Genomic DNA, 26496 nt, shown 5'->3' with positions numbered 1-26496 from the left:
AACACTGAGGGTTGCGATCCGTTGCCGGACACGGAAAAAGACAAAAGACAAAAAAAAATAATAATAAAATAAAAAATAAAGGGTTTGGATCCTTGTACCAGCCAGCAGCCCAAAAATGAATGAATAAATAAATAAATAAAATTATACAATAGGCAGCCTTTTATGTCTGGCTTCTTTCACTTAGCATATTTTCAAAGTTCACCCATATTGAAGCGTGTATCAGTACTTCATTCCTCATGGCTGAATAATACTCCATTATTTGGATATACCACACTTTGTTTACCCATTCATCAGCTGATGGCTATTTACGTTATTTCCACCTTTTGGTTATTCTGAATATTGACAGGACACTTTTGAACACCAAAACTATCTGTGACTATATCTGCAAGGCTGCTTAACTACAATGAAGCTCATGGGTTGGTGTGTGGTATGCATTATTCAATGATTAATCCTGCTACCCTGTATATATATGGTTTAAAGATATAGTTTTCCAAATAAGCATGATGTGCCAAGAAAATAACAAACAATATGAACATAAAAGGGTTATAGACATTTAAAATTTTGTACTTTAGGGCTGGCTGGTTAGCCAGCCAGTTTCTCGGTTGGCTCGAGCACAGTGTTGTAACACCAGTGTTAAGGGTTCAGATCCCTTTATGGGCCAGCTGCCAAAAAAAAAACCAAACCAAACAAAAAACCAAACTAAAAATTTTGTATTTTAATAGCTTTATGGATAAGCAAACAAACAAGCAAAACCTCAGATATTTATATCTAATGCTGAAGAGATGTGAGGAGCAAGATGAAAAATCCTTACCTCTTCTCTAGTCTCTCTTTAAGCTGACTTTCTCTTATTCCCTGAGGGTGAAGGCAGTTTAGCAACTCATCCAGTTCCTTCTGACTATCACATAAAAACCTGTAGGAGCAAAACAGACCTGATAACTCTGGAAAAAAAAAAAAAAATCAAACACTAAGTAAGGGTTCTAGGGATGATGGTGGGAGTTGGGAGAGCAGAATTCCAAATTTGTTTGCAGTCTGGTATCTAGAAGTAGAATAAATAACTTATTGTTTCCATGAGGCCTAACCCTACGACACTGCAGCCAATGTTTCCTATTAAAACACAAAAGGAAATAAATTTTATAAAGTTAATAGGCCCACTTGTCTATATACCTTCAAAGAATAAACCTATATCTAAAACTAAAAGATGAAAGATCATTAAACCAAAGGTGATCACAGCTAAAGCAGTTAATGCAATCACAAAGTAGACAGGACCCTCTTAAACCTAGCTCCCCGATTAAGAGCAAAATTGCACACAAAGGAAGATTAATGGCAATGCAAACACATTCATTCATTAATAAATTTAATTATTAATGTAATCTATTTTAAATTTGTGTTAATTTATACATTTAGATATACAAACTATAAATAATTAATTACTAATTAACAGATTTTAATGATTTAATAAAAATTAATTAGGAAAAATCCTAAATACTTCTATTCCCAAACAGATTCTAGAGCATTTCTGTTGCTGTATAAGATCTATCATACAATATACAGAGTAACATTATTTGAAGGGACAGGGAAGGGAAATAAAATTCTAAACCTTAGAAAAAAACAAGTATCTTCTGACCAAAAAAATTAGGTCTGCTTTTAAAGCAATGAGTTTTGGCATCCAAGAAATCAAGTCACACAAAATGTCCTTAATAGGTAATTACTAACTCACTGGTGACACTATATTCAATATTTTCTTCCTTAACATTTAAAAGGAGAAAGAAAGAGCAACCAGATGAATGCTCACATTACCATAGATTCTGTCCTTGTTTTGGTATGGTGGTCTCTACTGCAATTTCTGTTGCTGGTCCGTGTTGTGTGTTCATGCTTGCATTTTTGCCTAAGTTTGCTTTCTTACCTAAGAAAAATTTATGCATTACTTCAAAGATAGTAAATACCCAATTCTTTGTTTCAAACCTAAGCAGTACCCAGCGCCAAACCCAACAACTAATAACACAGATAATGCCTGTTAAATATATCCACATGTACAACAAATGCTAATTTCTCTTAAAAATCTTATACAAACCATGTTATCTGAGCTATTTTGCTCTCTACAGTTGAATAGTTGCACAGTTGAAAATTTAAGATACCACAACTTTGAATGAAGAGGGATGACTAAATAACTTTATATCAAAGCAAACAAAGAAATTATTCCTTTTACATGATGTTAAGAGTAAAGGCACCTGTAGTGAAGAAGAGATAACTAGAACATATAAACTACTATAGACTCATACCTGGAGGCTTCAAATGTCAAACAGCACAATGAACTTTCTTGTAAATCAGTTCCTATATACTAATACATGAGTTTAATATAGACATATCTTAAGCCAATTTATCAAAGCCTATTTTAGGGCATCACAATCTTTGAGGCCTTACCTAATACTACAATTGGTTCTCTCCTTTGCCCCCAATCCTCTGCCCTTAACCTGTAGCATCTTCCCTGCAATACTAACACATAACCTTGTTTAGTCTTTTCAGTTGGGTAATTTTGAAGAGACACTGCCATTCTAAAACTAGAAAACATAAAACAACATCTATCAGGATGTTCTAGAAATGAAAGGATCTGGATGCCCAAATCTCAGGGGATTATAACCATGTAGACCTGATTTCCCAGGACTGCCACTAGGCTTTAGAAATACATTATAAAGGGCCAGCCCGTGGCTCACTCGGTAGAGTGCGGTGCTGATGACACCAAGGCCCCGGGTTCGGATCCCACATAGGGATGCCTGGTTCGCTCACTGGCTGAGCGTGGTGCTAACCACACCAAGACAAGGGTTAAGATCCCCTTACCAGTCATCTTTAAGAAAAAAAAAAAAGAAATACATTATAAAATAAAAGTCCCTCAACGCATTGGAATCTCTCCCAAGTCTGAAGATCCTGACTCCACAGTTACTGCCCTCACTCAGATATTTATAAAGTTTACCAAAACCAGATTTTTCTAAGTGACATAATCTACACTTACTATAATTCAACATGAAAACACCTTAAATTTGAAGTTTTGGGTTATATAAAACAAATTAGTTGTTTTCTTATTTAACAATTTTGTGAGTTTGAAGTTTAGGAGTTTCTCTAAAATGAAGAAAGGTAGTCTTTAATGTTGAGCAGAGTAAAATAACTAGTACATATTACTTACTGCGGGGACAGTAATCCTCATCAAGAGAATCTGCATGGTCTTTGTGGTGATGGTTGAATCGATAGTCGATGCTGTCATGTACCCAGCCTTTTTCTATGAACAATCCTGGAACTTCATCTGAGAAGAGCCAGTATCTACAAATCACAACCACATATTAATATAATAATGAAGAGATCGGGATTGCAGGGTGATTTTATTGTTGGAGAAGATGACTACAGAGCATTCATAACCATAGGTGAGAGAATTCCTCCGTTGCTCAGAACTCTAGACATACAAATTATAAGGTAAAGGATACCGAAATTTTGGAATCTGATACTCATTTACTGTATGCAATTTTTATAACTTCTAATATTTCTGTATTTTTAAGTTCCACACAGTCAATGCATTTAAAATATATCACCAAAACCTCTATTTGGATTATGTTTCACCATAATTTAAGTTTCATATTTGTAGTATCTTCAAGGACAGGAACATGTCTTATTCAACTTTGAAACCCTAGCATTTAACACAGTTAACATTCAATAAATAAGTGATGAACAATTCTGCTTCCAAACAGAATTGAAAAGTTGAACAGGAAGCCTATTATAAGTACTTTAGAGTGTCATAACTAATAACAATAGCCCTGCAAGATAACAAAAATTAATTTTAATAACTTACCTATTATGGTTTCGATCTGTACCAATAGGAGTCCTACGCATGACTAGTTTTGCCTTGGCAATTCCTTCCTGGAAAGCCTTCTCAGCAGCTGCTTTGTGCTTCCGTATTCGTTCTTCTTCAGCTTCGCGTTCTAGTTTCACTGTTAAAGATAAAGACTCAATCAGATTTTTTTCCTAAAAATCCAACTCGTACAAATTAGATGAGACATGGAGTAAAAAGCATCTGGTATAAAGTAGATGGTCATCAAATCTTAGTTTCCTTCTCCTAATTCTAATCTGTTATAAGAAATGACATGTAAGTCAGCAGTTTCTATCTTGTCCTCTTATAACTCCTTGAATTTTGTAAAGTCTCAGATATCAACTCAATGAAAAATATTTTCTCTCCAAAATTTAACTTCCTATTAAGATATTTTAAACCATCCTGAAGAAATGTTCGTAACAGTCCATAAATGGGATTAACTGAAACATCTTCAAACAGGTACAGTCACAAGATCCTCAAAAAGATCAAGATGAATAAAACTAGTAAAATAGTTATTTCAAAATAAAACATATTTCAGTCCTAGGAATTTGACAGTAATTCAGCTTAAGAGCCTCAATGACAAGAAAAAATAACTGGGAAAGCAAGGGCAAGAAAGCACTTGTAGATAGCAATAATTATTGTACATTGAATACCATTTTCATAATTTATTCAGCAAGTTACTACTGTTAATGATGGGAAAAAATTTTAATTTATTTCTGATCATTCATTATATGGGCTAACTCTATTTAGCCAGAAATTTCCCTTAACGACAAAAAAAGGGGAGAGGCTAGCCATTTAGCTCAGGTGGTTAGAGTGTGGTGCTGATAACACCATGGTCCAGGACTCAATCCCTATACCAGCCAACCACCAAAAAAAAAAGGGAAAGAAAAGGAAAGGAATTTCCCTCAACAACAAAAGCCCAGTAATCTTGCCTTCTGAGTTTAGATTTTTCCATAACTATCTCAAACTCTGATACTGTAAAGTACAGAACACTATTTACCATGCCAGAATTGTTAACCTTATTCCTTTATTAAAGATAACATGTATGGTGAGAATCTAGGATGTTACTTTAAAAAATTAAGACAAATCCCATTTATTTAAAACATGGAATTTGTCACTTTAGTAAACAGGTCTCTAGCCTGAATGTAACTGTATGTTTGCAACAATGGTTACAACAGAGAACAATGCAAAAGTAAATGATAAAAAGAGATATAGACCAACAGCTGAATCACAAGCTTATTTTCCTGAGGCTGCAAACAAACAAAAACAAACCAACTTAGGGCAAGTCACCAACAGAAGACCAAATTTAGTTTCAGAAGATACATCACTGAACTAGATATCCAAAGACCTAAACTCTAATTCAAATGCTGGCTACGGCAAAATATTAATATTGTGTCCTTTGTTTCTCAACAAATAATAGACTGTCATTTGCCTTTCCTTTCTCCTATGTTAAGATAAATATAACACACAGAAACACTTCAGAAACTCAAGAAGAAACTACTACATTTCAGGTAAAACACAGTTGCACTGTGACATATATAAAGTTAATCTACATGCTACTTTATTTAAAATGCAGTTATACTTTCATTATAGGTCTTTAAAACTGAAAAGTACATATTATATACATATATACACAGTATGCATATAAATGTGTAAAAATATTTCAAAGTCCTTAAGTAATATAAACTTAAATATTTTTTAAAGAACATGTTTTCTAATAAAAGAACTACCAAGTAACAAGGTCATATGACTTAACCTAAAATCTAACACACAAGACTATTCCTAGGTATGTATCTAATACTCAGCATCCAACTTTGACAAAATAAATGGTATTTATCATCATCATTAAAGACAAAAACCTACAGAAAAAACCTGAACTTTTCTTAGCAAATTTATTGCTGATAATGGAATGGGTACAGCAATTCTGAAACTAATTTTGTATATATTCTAAGACTGATCCAATAAGTGAATATTGGTATTAATGGGTGCCAGTGTTCTCATGATGCAAGGGATATACAAATATGAAATGGGGGCAAACAAAGAACTCTTGGATGTCAACATTTACTTAAGAATAAATTTAACAGAAGTACAAATTTTATACTCTGAAAACTATAAATCATTAATAGAAATTAAAGAAGATCTGTATAAATGAAAAACATCTCATGTTCATGGATCAGAAGACATAACATTGTTAAGATGGCAATACTCCCAAAATTGATTTACAAAATTGATCCAAAGTTGAATCTAGAGATTTAACACAATCTCCATCAGAATCCCAGTTGGCTTCTTTGTAAAAATTGACAAGCTAATTCTAAAATTCATATGGAATTGCAGAGACCCAGAATATCCAAAACAATCTTTAAAAAAGAATAAGTTGGAAGACTCATACTTCTCCATTTCAAAACTTAACTACAAAGCAAAGTGATCAAGATGGTGTGGTACTAGCATTAAGACAGACACATAGATAAATGGAATACAATTCCGATGCCAGAAATAAACTGATGTGTCTATAGTTGAATGATTTTTGACAAGAGCACCAAGGCAATTCAATAGGAAAAGGACAGACTTTTCAACAAATGATACTGGGACAACTGAATAGCCACGTACAAAAGACTAAAGTTGGACCCTTACCTTATGCCATATATAAAAATTAACTCAAAATGAATCAAAGACCTGAATGTAAGAGTTAAACTATAAAATTTTTAAAAGAAAACATAGGGATAAATCTTCATGACCTTAGGTTTAGCAATGAATTCTTAGATATAACACCAAATCTAAGAGCATCAAAAGAAAGAATATATAAATTGGACATCACAAAAATTAAAAACTTTTGTGCTTCACAGGACACTATCAAGAAAGTAAAAAGACAACCTAACTCACAAAATGACTGAAAATATTTATAGATCATGTATCTGTTAAGAGTTATATCTAGAACATATAAAGAATAACTCTTACAATAAAATAAAAAAGACAGCCCGAATGTATAATGGACAAAAGATATGAATTAACATTTCTCCAAAGATTACAAATGGCCAAAAGGCACAGGAAAAGATGCTCAACAACATTAGTCATTAAGGAAATGCAAATCAAAACCACCATGAGATACCAATTCAAACCACTAGGATGGCTCTAACCAAAAAGTCAAATAACAAGTTTTGGTGAGGATGTGGAGAAATCAGAACCCTCATACAGTACTGCTGGTGGAAACATAAAGTTGTGCAGCTACTTTGAAAAACAGTCTGGCAGTTCCTCAAATGGTTAGAAATGACCATGTGACCCAGCAATTCCACTCCTAGGTATTTACCTAAGAGAAATAAAAACATATGTCCACAGAAAAACTTGTATACAAATGTTTATGGCAGCATTATTCATATTAGTCAAAAGGCAGAAACAACCAAAACGTCCATCAACTGATGACTGATAAACAAAACGTGGTATATCCTGAAACTGGAATATTATTCACCCATAAAAGGAACGAAGTACTGATACATGCTACAACATGGATGAACCTTGAAAACATTAAGCTAAGTGAAAGAACCAGACATAAAAGGCCACATACTGTATGACTGCATTTATATGAAATATCCAGAATAGATAAATCCATAGAGAGAAAGCAGATTGATGGTTGCCAGGGGCTGCGGACAGAAAAAAGTGATTTTTGGAGTTTCTTTTGGGATGATGAAAATGTTTTGGAACTAGACAGAGGTGATCTTTTGTGACAGGCTTCTTTCACTTAGCATATAATGTTTTCAAAGTTCATCCATGAAACACTAAGATAAGTGAAAGAAGACAATCACGAAAGACTACATATTTATGATTCCATTTATTAAAAACATCTAGAATTGGCAAATGTACAGAGACAAAATAGATTTGTGGTTACTTAGGGCTGTAAAGGACGAGCAGATGAGGTGATAATAGCTAAAGGGTATGGGGTTTCTTTATAAGGTGATGAAAATGTTATAAAATAGACTGTGGCAATGGTTGCATGTATTTGTGAATATATTTAAAAACACTGAACTGTACACAACAAATGAATGAATTGTATGGTATGTGGGGTATTTCTTAATAAAGCTGTTGTTAAAAAGTTCAGATCTGATGGTGCCATTTAAGCCTCCAAATTTTAAGTTCTTAAATCTTGATAAGGGAAGGATTACTATCACTTGATTGGCGACTATGCTAGGGGCTTCAAATACCTTGTCATTCAATTGTTACAACAATCTTACCAAGAATATGAGGAAAATGAGGCATGGATAAGTAACTTCCCCAAAGGAATATAGCTACATCAGAGCTAGGATTTGAACCCAGATCAGCATCTCCCAAGTTATATGTTGCTTGCACTATGCCTATTTGTGATTTGGTCCTTTACTATACCCAGAAAAGATGCCAGCCAACATCACATTAATTACCGGTAACTGCAAAATGGTAGCCCGAACCCTCCAAATTTAATATTATGTACCTAGTAAGTGCTGGGTTATTACATACAGAAATAAACAGTTTCGATAAATAGAGACCCTACTACTACCTTACTCATTTCCTTTCTTCTACTATCTTCTAAAGGGCTTCCCCTTTTCTCTCAGTATGAAATTTTACCTTTCATTTCTCTTTCCTGGATTTCTCGCTCCTTCTTAGCTTGAATGGCAAGCAGCCTTCTGCTCTTCACAGCACTAATCATGTCTTCAGCCTCCGTATCTACTTGGGGCTCAAACTTCACAATCTCTTTTTTCCTATCAGTTTTGCCCAACCCATTCTCCTCTTTTCCATTTTCTTTATTTCTGGCTTCCATTTCTTTCCGTTTCTGTTTCTCTGCTCTCTTCTTATCATTTTCTTCCTTCAACACAGCAAGACGCTCCTTCCACAACTCTGCAGACATCTGCTGTCTGGTCTCCATGTGGTCTTGCACTGAGTATGTCATGAGGATCCGGTGGCACAGAGCTGTCAAGATCTGTAGCTTCTCTTCTGAGGTTAACTCAAAAAATTCAGACGTCTCCAGCTTCTCTAGGAACTCATCTTGTACCTCATTGTCCTCAAATGGCACTGAATCTTTATTGTCATCTGTGTCTGAGCCCTCACTTTCCTCCTGAACATCAGATCTACGCAAGCAGAGCCGTACCAGCTCTGAAACAGAATGCAAAGTCAAAGGGATTTCTGACAGCTTCATTCCCAATTCACCATAGTCTTCGGCTATTTCATCTTGTAGTAAGGTCTGTAAGAGAATGACTAACACTCTGTTCAGATACAAAAAGCCACCCTTATCTGCACTCAAGGCTTCCATAAGGGACACAGCAGTAATAGGATACTGAGCATCTGGTAAGAGTAGTCCAGAATAACAGCTTAAGAACTCCACCACCATGGCCACATCCCCAAAGAGTGTGTTGGGCAGTCCTTCAGGGGTATCCACCAATCTAAATGCTGGAAGGTTTTTACCAGTTAACTCTTGGTCCTCATACCGCTTCTGTTTTTCTAATTTCTCAAGCATTTCTTTCTCTCTCCGCTCTTTGGCTTTTTCCTTCAACTTTTCTTTTAGCTCCTCTCGTTTCTTTTTCAAATATTCTTTCCGCTGCTCTTCAGACATGGAAGCCCACCTCTTTTTGTGCTCTAGAAGCTCATAGCGTTTTTGAACAATACTTCGCAATTCTTCTGGGAGACGAGCTCTATCTTCACTAGAGAGAAGACGAGCTGTTTTGGAGATAACACAGGACAAGGCACTCTTCTTGTCCTCTCTGTCTTTGTTTTCTTTGTAGTAGGCAATTAGGTGTAGGGCAGCAGGAGGCAGATGTTTATGAAGTTTACTAGAGGACCTAGGTGTACCCCCAGAATTCCGTGGGCCTCGTGTCATCTTCTGAGTACCTTTCGCCATATCCAACAAAGTCATCTGCTTCATTTTGGTTTTAGGAGTCTTCAATCCCTTTTTGGGAGATTTGGAATTCCCTGTGGATTTCTGTCCATTCAGGATGCCTTTGCTTCTGCCCTTTGTCTTCAAAGGTTTGTCACTGTGTTTCCCTGGTTTCTTGGCAGGTGTGCCTTTCTTAGGAATGTGAAAGTTAGCATGTAGCTTGTTGGGTGACATCATCTTCATCATTTCTTCCAGATGTTCTTCTGGAGATCTGGAATTCTTTGAGTTCTTCATTTTGAGTGGCGAGCCATTCAATGATTTTTTCAAGTGTACATGACACCATAACTTAGGATTTAGTGGTGAATTCAGAGAAGAGTTGTCCGTCTTGGATTTCTTTGAGGGCTTTCTGTCTGGAGATCCAGTATTCTTCCTCTTAGTAGAAGGGTTGAGAGTCATGTACTAGAATTTAAGAATAGGAGCAAAATTAATTTTAAAAACTAAATCACAGCAATATTTAAGCATCTTAAAGGCCCTCTTCCCCAGCTATTCAAGTATAGCTACATATTCCCATTTCTCTTCACAAACACCATGTCCCTGTGTCTCTGAAAAAAACAAAGACGTGAATGTTAATGTGTTTGCCATATCAATACAAAATTCTCTTGGTATCCAGACTTAAAAATTTATGCTCTGATATTAGACATTTTTTGCTATGTAAGTAGTCCTGTTTATACATACATTAGTGGTTCCTAAATATCTTAATGAAATCTGTGAAACCTTTTGCCAGAAACAACACTCAAAACTATGCATACAATTTCAGAGAGTCCATCCATGGATCCCAAACTGAAGATACCTGATCCAGATAATGGCAATATCTAAGGAAGTTAAAAGTATTGCTCTTGAAATAGGACTGGATTTTCATCCTTTAAACTTTTGTTGCAATTCAGGGCATTCTATACTTTTAAGTAGAAACTATACTATTTAAATATTTTTGTCCAAATTCAGATGCATATTTTCATATTAAAAGTATCAGTGATCCAGGGACCGGACCCTCCGCCCACAACCAGGCACACTGCCAGCACCAAGGAGCATGCTGAAAACATCACCTCCATGTGGGTTGGCCCACCACAGCCACCACAGTAACCATGGCTGCCATGAAAGTGGCTAGACATCACAACCACCACACAGATGGTCCACCAGCCACTGGAGTACATTGACACCAGGAGAGTCACCAACAGAGACAAAAGAAAAGAAGAGGATGTCTCTCTCCACAAAGCCCATTCCAGAGTGACAGAAGAAGCATATGCTCTATGATAACACTGGGGAACCTGAACACACCTGTCAACATTGGACAGCTCATCTAGGCAGCAAATCAACAGAGTAACCATTACTCTTTCAGAGGGAGAGAAGAAACCTAGGGTTATCAGTGGTGAGAGGGGGGAAGGAGAGGGGAATAGGGAGAGATTGTACAAGGGGCATAAAGAATAAGTACACTTTGTAACAATATACATACTAGTAATATTGATTTGATCAACATACGTCAAACATTGAATCCCAAAAATATGTATAATCAATTATGATTCAATAAATAAATAAATAAATAAAATTATCAGTGAGGATACCATCAACACTGCTCACAGATATGGAAACCTCCTGACCCTGGCCTGCTGGTTCTCAAACTTTTCTTTTTCCTCCCCCATACCTCAAAAACTCATTTCCATGAAAACATTATTACCTATAAGCTCTCTAAATTCTCATTAATTTCATACAATTCTCTCTCTGAACATCCTCTCTTATCTTTCACATTCACTCCCTCTAGTGCCCCAATTCTACAATCCTTCAATCTCACCAGGACCTTAAATCCATTAACTTTATCACATTTTCACAACCCTCACATCTTTGTCCTTCTTTACACAGATTAAATTCTATTCAGTCATTATAATCAATCTCACATAAACCTACAGTTCCCCTAGTCTCTCTTGTTCTATTCTATCTGCTTGGAAAAACCGTTACTCTGATTAACTCACACTCTATCTACTCTTGGCCTTCACACGGTCAGCTTAAATATGGCTGGCTACACTAAAAGATATGACAGTGAGTGATCTCACTTTAAATTCACTGCCAGTTACCTCAAATGGGTCCTGAGCCCCACCCAGCAATCACAGTATATTCCCTGGGTCCATTCACTTTCCCACTCTCCTAGACACACATCTTCTCCTGCCTCCTCAAACGTCCTATGCCTAATCCCCATCACATAGAATTCGTTAATAGATTAGAACCCACACCATTTATCATAATACATACCACGGTTTCTCAGTTTAAATGTGTATTTTTTAAAAAGCCAAAAAATAGATTTTAATGCTTTAAAAAATATAATTACAAAGAAAAAAGCATGGCAGCTAAAATTCAAACTAAATGAAATAACGAAGCAATGCAAAAATATGGCCCATTTCAGGGAAAAAAAAAAAGTTGTTTCAAGTGATTAGGACAAAGACTAGGTAATCTCTAGAATACTTGATTTCTATTACCAAAAGCAGCTAAGCACATTGATGGCACTCAGAGATTTGATGAGTTAACTTTTGGGTTTTCAATGGAAGAGACCAACTTGAGAAGAGCAACATGCAAAGAAGCAGTCTGGAGTCAGCAGGTAGGACAGGCTAGTGTAAGATGTGACTGCAGGCAAGAAAACAGAGGCCCCTGAATATGAAATTATGAGTCCCTAAAAAAAAGGATACAGGGAAATGGCTAAGGTGAAATATATCCCAGAGGTAACAGAGAACACCTATGCTCTTGTTAGGAGTAAAGTAAACAGGTGTAGTAAAATTTAATAAGTTGTACTACAATGCCAATTAAGATTTCAGCATTAAGGATAAATCATCAGAAAAGCAAACTCACAGAACCAAGGCAACAGAGGTAGAAATACAGTCTCCAGTGAATGAGTAGACTGTACTATACGGACAATCTGCTGTTTAAGAATTACAAGCAATTGCAGGTTAGTGTTCCTCTGGCTGTTTTTTGTTGCCTGATTAAAACTGGATATTTTGTTCCCCAATAATCATCCTTAGGATGGGCTGACAGAGATTTTATAGCTCTACAGAATACAAACTCTTCCATGACTCAAGGGATACTTTCCCAGATATAGAATTTACCAGTTCTAGTTCCCCAGAACGAAATTTCAAAATGTTAAAAAAAAAAAAAAAGCAAAGATAACCTACTTAAGATTCCATTCCCCTCATGGACAATAATACTACCAGTACTCCAAAAAGAAGAAAGTTTCAGAGACCATTCTGCAAATCACAGAACAAGACTCATCACTATGCTGGCGGGAACAAAAACAACTGTGTGTCTCCCAAAAGCTAATCATCCTCTTCAGCTAGGGTTGGAAAATCTTCAGAGTACAGACACATAGATTATTACTTTTTCTAATGCTCAGAATAACAGGTACATAAAGTTATCCTGAAATGAAATTTATCACTAAAAAGGAGACTAATGTGAGACTGTTTCATTTTTAGCATTTTAAGTAAATATCTTTTAATAAGTTCTATTATAACTGAGACACTTCTTAATTTACTGATTATATTTCTGTTTTAAAAAAATCATTCAAACTTCACATAAGGTTTTTTAAACTTCTTACACTTAGAAGCACAGCATTAAAAACTGATTAGAGGATGAGGTGGGATGGCTTATCCACAAGTGTCCAGCAACCCATTTTTATTTGTAAGGTGTGTTTTTGTGCCAAGCCACACCATATAATTTTTTTCTTAAAAATGAAAAAAATGAACTCACCCAACCCCCTCCCAACAGGCCAGCTCCCCTCGTAAGCAGTCCTTCAGTAACTGGATCATCTCAGCATAGGGCATGCTGGGTAGGCACAGCCAAATGGGAGCCAGCATGGCTGGACTCAGGGGGATCTGAAAAAGTATAAAACCACTTATGTGCTAAGGGTCTCCCCTAGCCTCCACTCAGCACAATTAATCTACTAGACTAGTGTATAATGGGTAGGCACAGCCAAATGGGAGCCAGCATGGCTGGACTCAGGGGGATCTGAAAAAGTATAGAACCACTTATGTGCTAAGGGTCTCCCCTAGCCTCCACTCAGCACAATTAATCTACTAGACTAGTGTATAAGGAAGAAAAAGAGAAGAACAGACACCCGAATTAGCAGTATCATAATTTCTTTGGCACAGGCCATTCCTAACTGCTAAATGGGAAAAAATATTTTCGAATGTCTCAGCAACATGGGAGGCTGAAAGGAAAATGGTGTACACAATTCTACATTTGTTTCCATCATCTGGAACATACCACCACCACAAACATCTGTCTAAAGAAAGTCATTTATCTTGGTAAAAATAAGATAAAAACAAACTATTTGTAGCAGCTCATTCAGATGCTGAATTAAACTTAATAAGCAGTATAATCTAAGCAGCAAAACCCTAAATTAGAAAAACTTTGGCAATCTGTATTCTAATTCTTACTTCAATCTTCTCACTGACCCAAGGCAACATGATAGGAGAAGTGTTTTGAAAATTTTATATATATATATATATATATATATATATTTTAAAAGATGACCAGTAAAGAGATCTTAACCCTTGTCTTGGTGTTATCAGCACCTCACTCTCCCAAGTGAGCCACGGGCCTAGCCCCAAAAATAATATATATTTTACATGTACTTCTGCTCTAGTCTCCAACTCACAAACTAAAGAGTTAAAATTTACTTTTAATAAAACCTCGGGACTATGAACACTGACATCAGTTATTAGGACAAGTAAGGAATATGTTTTAAAATATTCAATATCATTAGTAATGAGACAAAATTACATCATGTGCATTCTGATATGATCCACTGAGAATACACCAATTCTATCGTATTTTTCCCAAATATTCATGACCTGAATGTTATCATAAGGAAATAAACCCAAATCACAGATCATTCTACAAAACAACTGGCTTGTATTATTAAAAGTTGTCAAGATTTTGAAACACAAAGAAAAGCTGAGGGCTGTCCAGATTAAGAGACCAAAGAGACCAATAAATGAAACATATAATACATTGGATCTTATTAAAACCAAAACAAAAATTTTGTGGGGCTAAGGAACATTATTGTACAATTGGCAAAATCTGACGAAGAATTATAGATTAGATAATATTGTTTCAATGTTAATTTCATGATTTTGGTAACTGTACTACAGTTATATTAGAAAACATCCTTGTTTTTAAGAAATACATATTCAATGTTTTGTAAAAGGGCATCCATCTTGCAACTTACTTGGCTCAGAAAAAAAAAAATTTGTGTGTGTGGTATGTGTGTAAGGAGAGAAAATGCTAAAGCAAAACATTGTAAATGTTAACATTTGAGGAATCTAATTGAAGAATACATGGAAAAGAACTTTAATAGGTTTTGTTTTCTTTTTCTTTCTTTTTTTTTTTTTAAATAAATTTTCTTTCGAACTTTAATAGGTTTTGTTTTCTTTTTCTTTCTTTTTTTTTTTTTTGGCAGCTGGCTGGTAATGGGGAACAAACCCTTGACCTTGGTGCTACAAGGCTGTGCTCTAACCAACTGAGCTTACTGGTCAGCCCCATGGAAATTCCTTATAGTATTCTGTCAGGTTTTCTGTATGAAGTTATTTCAAAATAAAATGTTTTACGAACAATGCTAAATTAGTCCAAATTGTTTCAGGATTCCAAATGTCTTAAAAAGTGTTACTTTCTCCTGTACTACGTTATATCAGTCTAAAACAAAAGTTCCAACATTATGGAGAGACTAACAAAACTAAAGCTGCAATGTATTACAAGAGGGAAAAAGGCTACTAGATGGCAGATTTCATCTTTGATGACTTATCTTACCATCTAATTGCCTTGTAAGTCATTCTTCCAAGTCATTAGGCATTCAAGAAAAATTTGCTAGCCCTAAAACCCAACTGTCAGTGGAATTTTTCTCCTCAACAAATGGAACTTCTTCAAGGAATGAATTAAACAGCCATGTAACTATTATATGCAATGTAGTATGCTAAACATCACAAGATGTAAATGAGAAAGATAAAGGATCACAACACACCCTCATCATCATCACACTAGGCCCTACTCAGGTAACACTCTGAAATTCCTATATTTCTAAGTAACTTCCCTCTCTCCCACCTAAGCTCCCCCCTCCCCATCAGTCCTTTCCTAAAACTACTGCTCAGGACTTGCTTCCTCTCTCCAGGCCTTGACTCTCTCTAAGTAAATATATTTGGTACTCTGGTAGAACACTAAATTCTACAAAAACCAGTGAAGAGACAGAGAAAATATCCCATGCCTTTAGGAAGAACGGGTCATATGTGATCAACTTTAATCCTCAACACATTATTTTAAATTCCCTTTGGATGATGAAAGAATCCAAAGCACTGTTTTTTTTTTGTTTTGTTTTGTTTTGTCTTTTTCCGTGTCCAGCAACGAATCGCAACCCTCAGTGTCGCCCCCGCACCGGACCGGGACCGGCAACGGGATCGCAGCCCTCGGCGCCACTCCCGCGCCTCGCTCAGCCAGTGAGCGGGAACCGGTCTGCATGTGGGATCCGAACCCTCAGCGGGAGCGCCGCCACGCTTCCCAAGCGGCGCACTATAGCAGTGCGCCACCGGGCCGGCCCCCAAAGCACTGTTTTATGGTCTACTTATCTGTGCTCTTCGTGATGTTCTACTGTGACCGATGCCAAAAGTCCTTTAAGAAAACTAATTTCACAAAAAAAGAAAACTACAGCTTATATGTAAAACATAAGAGACCATCAGTGAAATGTCAAACAGTTAGTAGTGGGAAATAAATTATTGTGTAAGGTGGAGAAAACAGATAATAAAGATATACCCTTAATTCTGTAGACGTATTTTACATGAGACTTCATTTATCTTACTAAGTAGAATCTCTGCCTTTTTACAGTAGTTTACTCTAAGCAATCTTCTATTTCCTAGTCTCAATCTGAAGTATAGCTGAATTACATGAAATAATTTAAGCCCTCATTAGAAATTTTGAGAATAGCTGATTCTTTCGATATAAGTTCCTGGAATTCCAGTCCCTGGCTCCAACAAAAAGTATGGATCAGCTTTTTTGTCCTAATAAACCCGAAAGACCCTTTACCCATAAATAATAGTCCTTCATGTTATTCACATACTTGAATCATTAAACTAAAATACATAAAACACAGCTATAAGATTTAAAAAGAGAAAAATATTTAAGGGCTCAAGTCATCCAAAGAGTCTAAAACCCATTCAGTAATGATTTAATATAGGGTTCTCATATCGTTAAGACAGCAATCTCGTGTGATATCCAGAGTGTTGTGTCATGGTTCCACAACTTCATGGCAATAAAAGGACAGTGAGCTCAAATTTCCTCTCAGTAAATAAAAATATTTAAGAAAAAATTTAGGTTTATTCTAGTTCCATGGAAAATTTAGTCCTACCTTAGAAAAGGCCAATTAATTCCTTTTTCTTTTTAAGCAAATAATGAAAATTTAAAGAGGAGATAATGCTTAATCTTGCTAGTCTAGAATAAGAAAATCTGCTAAATGCTAAACTGTGGTTGGAGGTCTTTACCAATGTTTTGGAGAAATAGAACTATTTTTCAGTATACTTTTGTCAACATTATCAGTCTAAGATAATTGAGGTAATTTAGTTGTTATGACTTAAGATGTCCTTATTTTTTCATAATTGAAAGGAAGGGGGAAAAAAGAAATCCTGAAAGTGTGACATAATTTTCATGGATTTTTCATGGATAATTTTCATGGCCCTTTCCTGGTCTTATTCTGGCCCAGAGACAAAGATGAAAATATCAGCGAGTATGCTGGATAATTTAACAGCAAAAAAGCATAAGTACTCTCAAAATCTACATTTAAAAAAAAAATCTTATTGGAGAAACTCTGAGATGGAAAAGACAATGAGAAATCCTAGGCCAATGTCTTGGCTCTTGTCATTCACTTTCTGTTGGTTCTAATTAGACTAGGCCTCAGATTTCCCATCTATAAAATAAAAACTAACATGTACAAGTACACCATACGACTTCAAAAAAATGTTCTGAAAGGGCCAAGCCCGTGGCGCATGCGGGAGAGTGCGGCACTGGTAGCGCAGCAGTGCTCCCGCCACAGGTTCGGATCCTATATAGGGATGGCCGCTGCGCTCACTGGCTGAGCGCGGTACGGCCGATCTCACAAAAAGACAAAAAAAAAAAAATGTGGGCCGGCCCGGTGGTGCACTGGAGAGGGCGCCGCCCGAGGGTTTGGATCCCATGTGGAGACCGGTTCCCGCTCACTGGTTGAGCACGGTGCGGGCGCAACACCGAGGGTTGCGATCCCGTTGCCGGTCCCCGGTGCGGGTGCAACACCGAGGGTTGCAATCCCGTTACCGGTCAGTAAAAAAAAAAAGACAAAAAGGAAAAAAAAATGTTCTGAAGATCAAATGAGATGATTAAAGAAAAAACACACTTGATTGTTCTCAAGAGGGAAATGTTAGGTTTTCTACTAACCTGTCACAGAAAGTAATACTCATTCCAGGTTCTTTCCAAGGCTGCCAATATATTTGATCATCTTGTTTTGACATACAAAATCAGTTTTCATTTTTAGGAATCTACTCACAAAATATTTTTTGTATTTTTATCATATCTCATTCCAAAAAGGATTTGAGGAAGTGGGAAGGAAGACACAGCAATCACAACAATTCCTTGATTTTGTTAAGACAAGTAAACAGATATGATGTTGATGGGGGAGAGGGAGGAGAGGAAGGGAAGAAAAGGAGAAATTGGTTATGGGACACAAAAATCAACTATATTGTTATTGATAAATTAAAATTTTTTTAAAAAGGATTTGAGACCAAAAAAAGCACATAATTTTTTTTTTTTTTAATTATGTGACCACAGTAAAAACTAAAACAACTAAGGGAGATATTCCAGGTGGCCTTTTCCCCTACCAACTCCACATCACAACCTATATGAAACAGACATATCTGGAAAATTTTTAATTCATTATCTGATGTTAGAGTTCAAAATGTGCTACAAATCCTATCCTACTAGAGCCACCAGAGAAAATAAACTCATCCGATAGTGTTTTATCCTACTGCCCAAAATTAATAGTGACCTTACCTTGTATGGATCAAGTAAAAAGTCACTGAACTTGCTAGGCAGGGAATATTTCTTCACCAATTCATCTTCTACCACCCAAGGTGCATTTTCACCAGTACCAGCTCGTAACGCGTTATGCCGTATAAAGTATCGAAGTATCTCCTTGTTTGGTGGGCGCTCCGTACGAATCAAGCTGTCTGCTGGCACATTGCTGATGATCTAAGCGAACAAATATAAATAACTCACCACTGGGGTAGAAAGCAATTAACCAATTAGAACAAAAATTTATGTTCTCTCCAGAAAAATCACAATTCTATCTATAAAATATGGCTATAAATTACACAGAAGAAAAACTAGAATAATTTTCAGAGACAGAATGTTAATTTAAAGGTATCCCTAGGCAATTTGTCAGTATGTATCAAAGTCTTAAAAGTGTGTATACCCTGTGAATCAGCCATTCCTTTTGTTAAGAATTTTTCTTAGGAAGTAAATGGACAAAGTCATCATCAACTGCTCATAAATAGCAAAAAAAAAAAACAAAGGAAGGGGGAGTTTATTACCTAAAGGTACATCAAATAAGAAATTGGTTTTTAAAATTAAAATACGGGGGCTGCCCAGTTAGGTCAATTGGTTAAAGGGTGGTGGTGTGGTGTTATAACACTAAGGTCAAGGGTTCAGATCCCTGTAACAGTCAGCTGCCCCCAAAAAATAATAAAATGAAAATAAATTAAAATACATACATATAATGGACACTTGCAGTCATTAAAAAAAGTTTCTTGGCTGGCCGGTTAGCTCAGTTGGTTAGAGTACAGCCTTATAACACCAAGGTCATGCAGTCGGATCCCCGAACCAGCCAGCCACCAAAAAGAAAAAAAAAAGAAAAATGTTTCTCAATCAGGACAAATTCATCAGAATTATCTGGGGTGCTATTAAAATGCAGATGCTTGTGCATAACCACAAATATAACACCAAGGTCATGCAGTCGGATCCCCGAACCAGCCAGCCACCAAAAAGAAAAAAAAAAAGAAAAATGTTTCTCAATCAGGACAAATTCATCAGAATTATCTGGGGTGCTATTAAAATGCAGATGCTTGTGCATAACCACAAACTTAATGAATCAGAAGAATCTCTGGCTGTAGAGCTAAGGAATCTGCATGTTTAGTAAGTCCCTCTGGTGACTAACATACACACTACAGTCTAAAAATATTGCTTTGGAAGAAAATTTAATGACATTACAGATGTCATTAATGACCATACAGTATGAAAAAAGCAAGTTACAAAATAATATGTATAGAATATTCCTACCTTTAAAAGTCATTTAAGAGCTAACCACCACTAACCACATCTATATTCAACATATATCATCTCTGAGTGTAGGATTAAAGATCACTTTTTTCTTACTTGTTTTTCTATCTTTCTATAACCAATATTTACTATCTGTGAACAAAACAGTATATACTCATCAATAAGAATATGAATGATAATTGGAGAAGTGCTTGAGACTCTTTAGCATGTTTTATCTAGCTGCCTTGCTGAATGAGACATAAGCAACTTAATGAAAAATTTTATTTAACATCCTATTTTCAAATATAAAAAACCTAACAATCCAGCCGTATTTTCAGACCACTAACCATAAAACAAATGAGTCAGAATGGAATGAGATTTGTCAATATTCTGAGGAAGGGAAAAAAAACAATATAAAGAGACAAAAGATTTGGGTTATAATCCTTCCCAATCTCATTTACTAAATTAGGAACTTTGAAAGTTATTAAACTTTTCAGCTCTTAACTGTCTCTTCTATAAAACAGTTATATATGAAGACAAATATGCAGCTGCCTTCCACAACCAGTCCCCTACCCCACCTCTTTCCAGTTATAAGAACTAAGATTCTTTACATACAAGTGTATGAGTACCTAAAAGTAATATGCTATATTATTTAGAATCTAAGTTGTAAATTACTCAATGAAGCACATTATTTTATATAAAAAAAACTACAAAAACAAAATTCTTGCCAATTGATTTTAAGATACATCCTGATTCTGAACATGTTAAGAAAAATAAAAACTGAACATCTTAGAAACAATAAAATATAGTACTAATAGTACTAAGTTATTTTAAGAACATTTACTGCTGTACGTTATTAGTTTGAAGTTTTACAAAATTCCTTATAAAAGCAATGATGAGAGCTGATTCAACTTCTGAGTTAAATTATATTACAAATGGCTTGACTTCATCTGGGAAGAGCTATTTCCTTAGGAAGTCCATAACGGCTGGGAACAGATTCTCATTTCTCAAACTGACTTTAAAGCTCAAATGTAACTTACTGTTACATCCTAGTAATTCCTATTTAAAAAAGGAAAAGAATGCTATCTCCTAGGAAAAAAAATAATTTAATTTAAAGTCGTAATTACTAAAACTAAAAAATCATTCAGAATTTGTTGTACAAAGACATTTACACTTTTCTTTAGCATATTTCTCCAAGAAAACCAACCCCGTGGTATTTTCTTAAACAACATCTACCACATGTAAGAGGTTTAATGCAAGGTGTCAACTAACCTTATCTTCATTTTGCAGTTTCACATCATATTTGTGAGGCAGAAATTTTGGAGGAGCCCATTTCCTTTCTCCTTTTTTTAATGAAGTAGGGAGTTTTCGTGGAGATCTACGTGCTCTGTCATCTAGTCAAATTAATAGAAAATTAGAGAAAAAAATAATTCCTTTAATTCTATTTATTTATTCATTAACAATAACCTTACTGATTACAGCACTGGGTGATGTAGCACAAAGATGAATCATAATGTCCTTAACTTCAAGAAGCTGAAGTCTATGGGGAGAGTCAACAAGAAAATAACAATACTAATTTATTATGTGGTAAATAATATAATAGAGGGTGGCACAGAAAAATACTATGACAGCATAGAGAAGGAATGCCTAACTCACAGTCTGGAAGGTAGGCAGGAAAGACCTAGAAAGAACATGACTTGTTCAGAGATTGCAAGCAATGAGGTATGGGTGAATGTGATGTATAATACAGTCAAAAATCAGACTAAAGAGGTAGGCTGGGATCAAATTATAAAGGGCCTTGTATACCATTTAAAGAAACTGAAAGTTGGCTTGTGAACACTAGGAAACAAAAGAATTTTTAGTCTAACTAGATATACATTTTGGAAAGATCACTAGTGTGGGAAAAAAATTAAGAAAAAGAAAATAATTTCAACAGACACAAGATGAAAAATATGGGAAGGTGAAACTGAAGGCAGAATGCTGAACATCTGAATTAATGTAACTAGAATGGAAAAGGAAAGAGAGGCAAGAGGTATTTAGCAGATAGACTTGGTGACCAACAAGTTGTAGGAATGTTAAAAGTTTTCTGCCTTAGGGACTGAATACATGGTAAGAGAACATGAAGAGAACAGCAGGTTCTTGTTTCGTTGCCTTGGGCAGACAAGAGTGAGATGATCAATTTTGCTTCACGTATGTTGAATCTGACTTGCCTGCAGGATACGCAAGTGAAGATCTGGTCTAGAGTTAAGAAGTTGACCTTAGCTTTGGAATCATCACCCTACACAGAGAGGAATTTAAACTGTGGGCATGAATGAGACACAACAGTATGCAGACTAAAAAGTAAAAAAGCAAAGGGGCTACCCAGTTAGCTCAGCTGGTTAGAGTGCGGCACCGTAACAATTAGGACATGGGTTCAGATCCCTGGAAGGGCCAGCAGCCAAAGGAAAAAAAAAGAAAGTGAAGATAACATTCTCAAGAATTTTTGCTTGAATGATTGAATGAACAGGACAGACAAGAGCAACAATGGAGGACATGCTACTCTTTTTAGAAAATTGGGCTTTGTTTACAATTTGAAAAGAACCATTAGAGAGAGCTGAAAAGACTGTAGAGTAGAATAATAAAACTTAGCAGACGCGCAGCTGGCTGCAGGTCAGACCCTGCCATCACGTCAGACCCTGCCATCACTCTCTGGTTCGTTCCCTTCTTGGCAGTACCTGCCCCTGGTGGCCCTGAGGGCATGCGGGCCAGGGGCAGCCCCCAAAAAGTAGGAAGCAAGGGGGAGCAGGTCTGCGGTGTAAAGTGTTAGGTGACACACCTCATGGGGGGGGGATGAGGGGGTGGGAGACGGGGAGTGGGAGGAGTAGACGACTGCAAGGATAGGCCCAGGAGTAATGGAGTCCAAAGAGGAACAAGCAGTAAAAAATCTCAAGGAAGAAAGTGCCTAGCAGGAAAATGAAGGAGGGGAACAGGACAGAATGAAGAGGAATCTTGCCATTTTGGAGGGAATGAAGGCCAGAAGCCTGGAGGAAATGTCAGACGGGGTAGGGTTAGGTGACTAACTTTCGACAGGCCATACCTAATAGGCATGTTGATCACAATGAAGTGGGAGATGATGTAGAAAGGTTTGTAGGGAAGATGATGGAAATCAAGAGAAAGACTAGAGAGCAGCAGATGAAGCATTATATGTGCTTCCAAACTCCCGAACCTGACAATCATTATGACTTTTGCCTCATACCTTGAATCCTGAGGTTTTTCCTAAGATTGATAAAGTGGCCACCACTCTACAAGCTTGTATTTTTGTGATTTACTTTTTCTGTAATCCTTTTGGTGTTCCCACTTGTCAGTTTCTAATTAAATATATTGTTTTGTCTCAGTCTAAAAGATTCTGTCAGCATGGCAATTTCATCCATTTTTAGGAAAAAATATCCTTTTTATAATTTGAAGTTAATAGAGCAGTTTAAAAAGCAATCTATATTCCATCATCTTCTTCTTCCACCTTAGTTCTTATTTTTTGTTAATGTTAACTTTCCTCTACTAGTACCTGGACTCAGAATCCCAGTTGTCTTTGACAATTATTTTTTTCTTGTTGCCAACCAATCAGTAAGGAATAATTGTACCAATAATTCAACATCTGATACTTAAAAAAAAAAAAAAAAAAAAAAAAAGGGCCAGCCCACGGCTTACTCAGGTGAGTATGGTGCTGGTAACACCAAGGCCACGGGTTCGGATCCCTATATAGGGGTGGCCCGTTAGCTCACTGGGTGAGCATGGTATATATAGGGATGGCCGGTTTGCTCACTGGCTGAGCGTGGTGCTGACAACACCAAGTTAAGGGTTAAGATCCCCTTACCGGTCATCTTTAAAAAAAAAAAAAAAAAGAATAATAAAAATTAACCCAAGTCCTTGAGAAAGTAAGAGGAAATGCAATTCAAAGCACAACTGTCTTGGCCAAAAAGAAAGACAGCCTCCTTCTAAGATGGACAAAAAGTACAGAAAATACAATGAAGTTAAGCACACAAAACTGAAAACATCCTGCCCAATATGTTATTTTTTTTTTCTATAATGAAGAAGGCAAGGTCATCTGGTGAGAAATTATTATGTATATTGAATTTGTCTATCATATTCCTATGGAAATTCTAATCAATTTTCTCCCAGAGTATATAACATTAATTCCTTAGCCTACATACCACCCTTTCCAAATACTAGCAATAATATTATATCTCAATAATTAAAACATAAACTAAGCACAGAAGACACTTAAAAAGAAGTCAAAGTCTAAAACTTGGGGTTCCTGGAACCCAATGCCTCACACATAAAACTAACAATTATAATATATCATTGGTATTCCAATGATCTGATTCTAGAAGAAAAGTGTTAGAAGACATCATCAGACAACTCCTAACCAAGACATTTATCAATCTCAATGAATTACAAGTAATGTGCATATTACAAAACTTCAGTATCAAAAAAAAGGAGAGAAACTGGAAAACATAAACATTAGCATTTATAATACAGATAGAAAAACAAAGCTGAAGTATTAACAACTGGGGTGGGCCAGATACAAAGACAGTCTCAGAAGTTTCCTTCAACCTACAATAAGGAAGTCCCTCTAAAACCATCTGCACATATCCAAAACATGAAAAGACACAAAAGAGAACAGAAGATAGATGACATAACATTCTAATCCAAAGTCTGTAACAGTTAAATAATGAAGTAAAATTATTTGCTCCTCTAATAGTCATGGGGAGGGAAATCACCATCCCCATGTTGGTATACACACCAAACACTTTATGTACTCATATTTTTGGAGACAAAAGGAATATAGTCCAGTCAAATTCCTGATTTACAGTTTAAGAAAAAAAAAAAAGAGGGGGCTGGCCGGTTAGCTCAGTTGGTTAGAGCGCGGTATTGGCAACACTAAGGTCAAAGGTTTGTATCCCTACACACTGGCCAGCTGCAAATATATACAAACACACACACACAAAAAATAAAACAAAAATGAAGGCCTCAAAGACTAAATAATTTTCCAATGAGCAGTGTCTCAGTTCTTCAATTTTCAAAACACTGTTAGTTTCCAGGTTCCTAAAAACTACTTTTAGACATCACAATGTTTCAGAATTCTAGAAGCTCTCATTTGACAGGGACTTAGCACCACACTCAGCCAGTGAGCACACCGGCCATCCCTATATAGGATCCGAACCCACGGCCTCAGCGCTACCAGCGCCACACTCTCCCGAGTGAGCCATGGGGCCAACCCTAGAAGGAAGTTTCTTAAAGCCACCTCACTGGCTTGTAACGTGAAAAGCAATAGGGATTAGAATAATTTGCTCCTCTTATCCTGATCACCCCCTTCTACAAATATGTACATATTTTCAATTTTAAAAGAAAAGGAAAGCAAACTTTCTTTGCCATCTTGTGTAGCTAGGAATGTGCACACGGATTTCTAAGCATCTAGAGGAAATAATTTCCCAAGGGTCTTGTTTAGGTAGATCTAAGTCTGGATTCACTTTATGAATATTTTAATTCTTTTCTGAACCATAAATGAACAAAGTCATGTCTATATTAAAAACTCGACCACACATTTAGTTGCTAGAACTCTAAAAGACTTGTGTATAATAAAATAAGAGGGTCTCATAATTCATTAAGGAAAGCTAATATCATACGTACTAATACTTTCTCTCCTTCCTTCATCCTCTTTTACAATTGCCTCCTTCTTCTGATGGTCCTGAGCAATTTGACTGGAATTCTCTTTGTCACTTGATGGAGAATCGCAGGCACCATCAGATTTCTTCTCAGTGGCCTCTTCATCCACTTTCTCCAAAGGATGAATCTTTACAATCTTCACCTTAAGCATTTTCTCCTTCCCAACCTATAAAGGAGACAGGAGGAAAAAAAAATCAAAGATAATAAATAACTAGAAAGCTAATGTTCAGAATATATGATCCAGTATACGTTCCTCCTCACCTAATGAAAATTCACTAAAACTTGAAAGTATCCAAGCACAGTGAATTCTTTCCAACTTTATTTCTCAGACTTCTAGGTTGAAACATGACTTTTTTTTTTTTGGTGCCTGGCTGCTCTGGGGATCCAAGCCCATGAACTTGGTGTCATAAGGGAATTGAGCTAATACATGGCCAGCCTGTTGAAACATGACATTTTAAAAAACAAAATGATCACAACCCAGTTTATAATTCATGTACCAATATATTAAGGCCAAAGGGCAATCATTGCACTGGTCTGAAATATATGTATAGTTCAAGCATTTCCATAAAAAAAAAAAAAAAAAAAAACACACACACATACACACACACACACAAGCATACTTCAAAAGTTCATGAAGGGGCCGGCCCGGTGGCGCAGTGGATAGTGCGCCGCTTGGGAAGCGCGGCGGCGCTCCCGTCCGAGGGTTCGGATCCCACATACAGACCGGCGCCCGCTCACTGGCTGA

The 26496-nt window shown here is 36.3% G+C and overlaps 1 protein-coding gene and 1 pseudogene across 1 annotated transcript in view; one reads left to right on the top strand and one right to left on the bottom strand.

The window, feature by feature from the left end:
• BAZ1B (bromodomain adjacent to zinc finger domain, 1B) overlaps positions 1–26496 on the bottom strand; it is a 77360-nt gene that overhangs the window by 28546 nt on the left and 22318 nt on the right. The window contains exons 4-11 of the mRNA XM_008580319.1: positions 25716–25917; positions 21321–21442; positions 18786–18983; positions 8444–10145; positions 3836–3974; positions 3179–3312; positions 1798–1903; positions 812–910 (exon numbers count right to left, since the gene is read on the bottom strand). Coding sequence (XP_008578541.1) covers positions 812–910; positions 1798–1903; positions 3179–3312; positions 3836–3974; positions 8444–10145; positions 18786–18983; positions 21321–21442; positions 25716–25917 — 2702 coding nt within the window. The remainder of the gene's footprint in view (positions 1–811; positions 911–1797; positions 1904–3178; positions 3313–3835; positions 3975–8443; positions 10146–18785; positions 18984–21320; positions 21443–25715; positions 25918–26496) is intronic.
• LOC103596651 lies at positions 22940–23417 on the top strand (annotated as a pseudogene).

Source organism: Galeopterus variegatus, unplaced genomic scaffold (genome assembly GCF_000696425.1).
Source record: "Galeopterus variegatus unplaced genomic scaffold, G_variegatus-3.0.2 Scaffold2064, whole genome shotgun sequence".
Lineage (NCBI taxonomy): Eukaryota > Metazoa > Chordata > Mammalia > Dermoptera > Cynocephalidae > Galeopterus > Galeopterus variegatus.
Note: the sequence above shows the minus strand (reverse complement) of the source record. Positions and strands in the feature narration are given on the sequence as shown.